This window comes from Schistosoma mansoni (assembly GCF_000237925.1).
Source record: "Schistosoma mansoni, WGS project CABG00000000 data, supercontig 0041, strain Puerto Rico, whole genome shotgun sequence".
NCBI classification, from domain to species: Eukaryota; Metazoa; Platyhelminthes; class Trematoda; order Strigeidida; family Schistosomatidae; genus Schistosoma; species Schistosoma mansoni.
The window spans coordinates 426463-434046 of record NW_017386027.1 but is presented as its reverse complement, the minus strand read 5'-3'; the positions used below and the strand labels follow the sequence as shown (position 1 = coordinate 434046).

At 37.8% G+C, this 7584-nt stretch overlaps 1 protein-coding gene across 2 annotated transcripts; it reads right to left on the bottom strand.

The window, feature by feature from the left end:
• Positions 1–1280: 1280 nt before the first annotated feature.
• On the bottom strand, positions 1281–2844 carry Smp_150690.1 (proliferation-associated protein 2G4, 38kDa (M24 family); the record flags this gene model as incomplete). Of its 2 annotated transcripts, none has more annotated exons than XM_018790657.1 (11): positions 2738–2844; positions 2568–2696; positions 2424–2535; positions 2321–2390; positions 2194–2286; positions 2093–2156; positions 1822–2058; positions 1735–1786; positions 1600–1694; positions 1440–1567; positions 1281–1404 (listed from the first exon to the last, which is right to left on the bottom strand). In XM_018790657.1, the coding sequence occupies exons 1-11, from the start codon at positions 2829–2831 to the stop codon at positions 1321–1323; spliced, it is 1158 nt and encodes a 385-aa protein (XP_018646055.1). In that variant the 5' UTR covers positions 2832–2844. The 2 variants fall into 2 exon arrangements, with proteins under 2 accessions (XP_018646055.1, XP_018646056.1); XM_018790658.1 differs by having other exon boundaries at positions 1321–1404; positions 2424–2510.
• Positions 2845–7584: the final 4740 nt, after the last annotated feature.

The window sequence follows — 7584 nt, the reverse complement described above, 5'->3', positions numbered from 1 at the left end:
AATTGGGACTTGGACAGTAACATGCTTACGCTTCTATAGCACTGATAATCCTCAACATAGCAAAAAGTTAACATGCACTGATATTACCTATGGAACCATTCACCTTGTTGCACAAACCCACTAAGTAGTACTTAGTCTAAGGAATCTCCAAACCTTGATATGAATGGAAGCTTGACAGGATTATCTTCAATTCAATGAGCACGACGGATTTTTGAGGGAAGTCTGGTTTCCCGTTCTAACTGTACAGTGCAAATTGGTTAACCTGACCATCAGATCAAACATATCTGATGGACCTAAGAAGTCGGGGACGCTTAGCTAGATGATTCAAGTAGGTTGACTGTTAGAAAACTTTTTGCAATTCTACTCTGGGAGATTTTTACGTTGACGACATTCTGGAAGTAATGGCTTGGTCCATTCCATGTAGGGATGTAGTTCGTCAAAAGTTTCACCAATACTAATTGTAAAATGAGATACTTCCCACATAGGCAATTAGACTAATGAAACATTTACAATTGGAGTGCACCAATATTAAGTATGTTCACTAATAATGATGTTTGTAAGTAAACACATGTGGATAGCTAGAATCCCCCTACTTAAATCAAATTAGTGGTCATCACTGTGAATTCTAAGTTGGTCGATTGAACACAGGTGCAACCCAGACGAGTAGGTGAGTTTGCAAAGCCATGGAACACTTGGTGAAACGTATTGTTAATGACAATCACTTAGTCGAAAACTGGATGTTTAACAATTGATCATTAGATGACCAAACACACCACATAATCTGACCAGGACTTCATATTTAAAATGACTGTCGTTTTCCTCAAATTATTGCCGAGTTATAGGTTAGAACAAGTAAGAAATTTCAAAGCCTACAGAAAATGTGGACGTTACGTTGAACAAGACAGGGAATAATGAGATACCGAATAACCACACGAAGATTTGATTAAGATGATTTACCAACCTACGTATATATTGAAATTATGGTTAGAGGATTTCCAGATAGGTTAATTTCGAATAACGTACCTGCTTGAGAAAAACAAGCCATCTGTACCTAACACTGACTTATATGTACAGCATGAAGGCATGTGGAAACGATTACTATTTTACTGGATTGAAAGAAAACTGAAAGTATTTGAATGCATAAAAAGTTGAACATTAGCCGGTTATATCAACTGCAGATAGTAACTTGACCTAATGAATAAAAACTGACTTATTTTGGGAAATTATGCGACTTTATAGGGCTAGCACATAGCATCAAGGAAGTCAGAAAGCTTATTTTTGACGAAAAACTTTATTTAAAAGTCAAACAGCACAAGATTTCTACGCTGAAACTTTACCAACGGATTCTGGTTTTAAAAGCTTTTTCTTTTTGTTTTGAATCTTAACAGGTTGGGAAAGCAGTTCCTAGAAAGGTTATCAAGAATAAGCAAGTTGCATACCTTGATTTCTGGGTCTTTGACTTTGTGTTCGGATTTATACAGAGAGGGATCGAAAGTCAATCCGGTGACTTTCATTGGGCCATTGGGCATGAGCAAAACGGTAAACCTGAATTGAGCAACAAATTCGTCTAAAACGTAGGACATAAATTAATAGAAATACCATCTTTTTCACAAACAACTGAAAGTGGTTCGATGACCCCATGTTTTATACACTCAGAAATACCCAGTCGAGCCCTTTTGACATTATCGAAGGCACTAAAACGATGTACAATGGTTATTGAAATAACTCAATTACCGTAAACTAAATGGATATGCCAGGAATTTGTTTGAAATCTCACTATATAACTCTAAAGCTACAGTTCGTAAATAATAGTACACTAACGACGTGCGGCTTTCATTTTTAATTGGTATAAAGTTTCATTTTTCTTAAACAAAGTTGTCCGTGCGCTGTGTTCCCGTGGTCTACCATCACCCGTCGATACAATAATATCTACATTCCATACGTCATTTATGTCGAAAGTACACTTTTCAACCGTCTTTTTCTGCTCTTCTGTAGGACTGAAAACAATATTTTTTTCCGCGTCATATACAAGTTTTTTCATTTGATGGCACTGCATACCTAGTGAAGAGAATGATATTCTGGTGGGTCTTACCTTCTACGGCGTGACAGTTAAAATCCATAACAGTTTTACTTACAATTTCTGAAGCCTTTAGGTTCTGAAAGACGAGGCATGATACAAATTAACTTCCAAACCTCCACTCCCGGTCTTAATAGCCGTATAACAGCTTCCGCTGCTGCATGTGCGGCCAGTATAACATCAGCTTTTCGGCCAGTGATTTTATTGTCCTACCAAGTATGCAAAGTAGTTGTAATTTATTACCTGACTTGCACCAACAACAAAAGTGTGTCCGACTATAGTGGCATAACCGTCTATATGGGCACCAACATCGCTAAAAAAATATCCGAGAATGGATATAAATTACATTTTAACTAGATCTCCAGTTTTTATTTCTGTAGGGCCAGATTCTTCTTCATCAATGGGAGAGTAGTGACGTATCATATTATTTACACTGATTGCAGTCGGAAAGGCAATACCTTATAAATGAGATAACTAGTCAAAATGATACCTTTTCTCATTTCTTTCTCCTTTTTAAATAGTTGAGATACTTTTTCATAGATTTTTTTATCACCTAATTCACACAACTCAATGATGTTAGCTCCATCAACACAAAGACCAATCAACTCGACCAGAACAGCTGAGATAACCACATCAATGAAAAATATCCTCATGACTTACCATTTGTAACCTCAGCAGACATTTTATACTTATTAACGACAGTGTCATCAAGGACATCGTGTTCTATATCACTATCTTGATCGGACATGCTCATTCTGCAGATTTACGGCAAATTCAAAAGCCTCCGATAAGGTTATTGTCATCGAATGATTGAAACAAACATAATAGATTAAGTCGTAGCGGGCGTTAAAATTGGTTGAAACCCTTTCTTCTTTTGTCTCTATAGTATTTTTTCACGAAAATTAACCCTGTTCGAAATTCAGTGGTAACAAATACGCGTCCTAGTTAATTATATATATTCGGTTTCGAAAATCAGTTTCAGTTTGGAATGGACAGGAGGCTTGATGGCCTGTGCTAGTCCTGGAAATAATGTTTTTTCGGTTCATCCAATCTTCTTTTGAAAGAGTCGACAGATAGAATTTCAATCACGTGTTGAGGTAATGGATACCACTTGAAGATGAATCAATGGCAAAGTCGATAATCAGTTGACATGTAATTTGTTATGGGCTTGTGAAATTTTTTGAAGTGTCCTCGTAGATTTGGAAAGAAAAAAGGTGAGGGCATATCAGATGCAGATTTATCACAAATGTGAAAGCTGTAATCAAGTGACCCCTTGTTCATCGATATGAAAATGGGAATAGGTTAAGTTTAGCTAATCGAACATGATACGGAAGCTTCGCTATTCCGGATATCAGCTTAGCTGATGTTCTTTGAACCTTTTCCTAAACCTCATTGTCTTTCTCAAACAGGGGCTAGTCGCTTGTATGCAGTGCTTAAGTTCAGGATGCATGAATACTGTATACAAAGTCAAAAAGGTTTTAGCGTCGACATGGCTCAAGTCCCTACTTACTGACCACAGGGTTGTAAAACCTTCAGTGGCTATTACACGGAAGTGTGCAGTAGTCTTCAGGTCTTATCTAAAGATGACTCCTTAGTCATTGTGTGTCTCGACAACAGGTAGCTCGTGGTTATTCACCATGTATGTATCTGTACCTTGATGACCAATACACATCACAATGCACTTGGAAGTATTTATCGGCGACTGTCAGGTTTGAGACCAATGAGAAAATTTCTTCAGGTTTTTTCGAAGTTCTTAGCCATCACCCTTACTTTTTATCGCTCTCCATATCTTCACATCATCAGCATATATGAAGACCAATGATGACAGGAGATGAGGACGATCATTTCCATATATGAGGAATAACACTGATCTCAAAACTCTATTTTGAGGCACATCACCAAGCACAGTTTTCCAATTAAAAGACTAAGAGTTCACTCGCACTCTTTGTTGGCACCCAACTAGGAAGTCTTTTATCTACATTGATAGGTTGCCTCCGATCCCGACATTTCTTACCTTAAATAACATCCCATTTTGAGGAACTTTGTCAAATGCTTTGCCGAATTCAATGTGGGCTATGTCTATAGGTAACTTTCGGTCTTTAAAAGGCCACCAACTTTCATGAGCCACTAATAAATTAGTGAGACAGGAATAACATGTTCCAAAGCCATGCTGTTTTTCCAAAAGAATTCGGTTTTCATCGAAAAACTTAAACAACTCCTTTTGAATAATCTTTTCTAATACTTTAACAGCCACGCTAGTTAGGCTAACAAGTCGATGTTTAATATTATTGTTTATTTTGTCCTCAACGTGAATACTAGAACTTTTTTCCTCAGATACAAAGAAAAATTAGTAGCAGGTGAGCCATATTTCTGAAAGTGTAACGAAAATGCAGTGTTTGACATTCTACTGTCCAGAGATTTGAAGGTGCCACAGGTAATTGTAGCTTGACAACACTTCGACCAGCAACCCCTTCTATAATTGAATCGCACCCGTCCAGTGAAATTGAAAGTCAGAAGCGAGGACGTTCGAAGTTATGTTTGATAGGTTGTCGATATATCGATAAGTGACTGGTCTAAACTGGCTAGCGATTGCAGGCGAAGTTGAGTGAGACGTTCCCACTCGTGATCTGACGTGGGTGCATGACCGAGCGTTTTCAGCTAGGTGAGTTCATTAAAACTAATGTGGTCAGCATGAAATGTCGAAGATTTACAGAGCTATTGATTTTGGGAATTTATTAATCGCTACAGAATCTTCTTACGAATAATACAAAAACCTAGTCAAATTATCAGGGAGTTGGGTAACTGATTATTGAACAGTTCATCAATCGCTGCCAAGGTCAAGAACAACCTAGACGCATCGGTTGGTCTCATGCCATGGATTGTCCCTTGAAATGGTGGTTGCACTTTCGGTCATACCCACTCTGTGTAATATGTTTCTGAGGTAATGTCATCTGTGTTGTACAGTCTTCAAGGCATTCATAGTACGTTGATACAACAAAGAGGTAATCTACGTTAGTTGCTGACCTCATGGTGTGACTTCGAAGTTAGTTGTTGGTCACACCATTCCCATCTAACTCGATTAGTCCCCGATCATTAGACAGATAATCTACACTGATGATCCATAGTAGTGAGAAAAACTTCGAATAGCGCATCCTATCATTATACACTTTATCATTCCATTCAATACATGTTCTTTTCCATCTTTTCTATCATTTCCGTAATTGACTGCGCGAGACATTGAAGGTGAATGTAATGAAGGCTTCTGTGTAAGTGCATCCAAAAGCATCATTTGATTTGCATTATTCTGCGATTGATGAATTTCTAGAATAATTTAAAGGTCGTCCAAAGACACAGACATTTTGTTTGGAATCGGTCAATGTCAAAGAATATATCCGTCGCCACTTTTGTTACGTCCTTGATCTGTCTGCCCAATTTTATGCAGAGAATAACTTGCCTGAATCTAGATTAAAACCTTGACGCGATAGGCTGGCTTAACCTTGAAGCTAGTACGCATGAGTTCGAAGTGGGACCAACTACTTGAGGTGAAGAGAGAAAAATATCCTATAACCTGAATCGCGGACAAGCGTGCGAGACAAGTCAACATGAACACTACTCGATTTATTCCAAATTCCTCTCTCGTTCCCTATTTCGATTGGCGTAAAAAGATACATGAATGAATAGATGACCAAACAGACCATAAAGCACAAACAATCATAAAAACACAATTACGCTAAAAAATGGGGATTAGAGTAGAAAATAGAGTACAAAAGATGACGTTTAAGTTACAATAGCTTTGGAACAGAAAAAACAATGGCAGAGAATCATACATCACACAAAAGCTTGTGATCTGCAAAATAGACCATGAACAAAAATAAATATTATTGTATTACGAGTTTTGAATTAAATGAAATGTCTCGAAAAATAGCTTTCGTAGTTTGTCAGTTCCTCCTGTTTCTATGTTCACATCACCGGGGCGTGATTATGAAAGTCTGTTCTACGTTATAACATGGGACGACGTATAAATACAGGGCTAGAAAATGTAGATCACTTTGTAGATTTAAAATGAAGACAGGACCACATCGTTCGGCGTATCACCCGTAAACCGTCGGTTGTTTTACACGCAGGATCGGAGGACAGACGCACATATCTCAGTAGATACGGGGCACAAACCAGCACCACACCTCTCGTATATTGCAAAAGACAAAATGTTCATATCACAAAATGCCAAAAGGGTCAAACGAGTTGGATATAAATAAAGGGAAGCAAGCAAACCTCGCCACTAAATTCTTGTCGAAGTACTTCATTTCGCTGGAAACATTTTATAGCACGTGTGTCTGTGCCTTTAATTTGTATTGATTTCTTAGAGTTTAGTTTGCTCATTGATCGCTAACAGAATCAATACGCGAACGGAGATCTGTCTGTTGCGATAAGAGGGGTCATGACGACTACCGTTTCTATGAATATGGTGGCAGTTTCGTGGAGGTATGTAACCCTAGTTCTATAGATAGAGAAAATCAGACTAGTTGTGGACAGATCTTTATTTAGCTTGTGGGAAAGCGAGCAGTGATGTGGGTGTTTATCTATCTAAACACACAGAGCCTTTCAAAATCCAATATAAGATAGCAGGAGTTATATTGTCTAAACGAAGTGTGGGAGTGAATGAATACTTGAGCTATATTGTTTTGACATATACTTAGTTGTCTGAGGTCAGATCTTAACTAATTGTTACATTAGCTTCCTCCTCGAATCGACCCTCGTAGGTTCGTCGGTTCGATCAACCTATCTTTCAGGGACATCTCAGTTCTGTTTCTGAAAAATAACGGAAAATTATCAACTCGTTCAGCGTTTGACGTTCTATCAATCACGACAAATCTCGTCAGTATTTAGCGATACTCCATGGATGTCCCTTTCTCCACACTTATTTTCTCATCGCATATCATATAATTTCTCCCACAACAATCGTTAATGATTGGCTATGTGCCCTCTGTATGCTGATCAAAGCTCGTAAGAGAAAAGATGGTTATAACATGAAACAAGAATATCTGAGGAAATGTCGTGAGCAAACTTTCTTACACCATGTTAGTGAGATATGATTTTACCATGCTCTTTCCGGTTATCTGATGTTTATTCACCAGCCTCTTGAGTAGCCCTTAGGTAAAAAATAAAGAAGAATCTACATCAAAAGCAATTATACGAATCAGTCAAACCTTAAGAGCCGCTCCACTGGTTGTACAAAATAATAATATACAAAAAGAAAATACACAAATCTAATTGATAATTTTTTTGTTCCGCGTAAGTGTTTGGCTTCCAGGATGAATTGGCAATCTGAAAGGAGATAGACACTGTGTAAAAATCTCGTACAGGAAAACGTATTTAAAAAAAGTCATTTTTCAAACATAAACACATGTATATATATATGTGCGAATTTTCCAGAAGTGGGATTCATCACCAATCTCGACCAAATACATGGCCTTGTGTCTGTGATGGCAACCTTTTATAGAGTACTC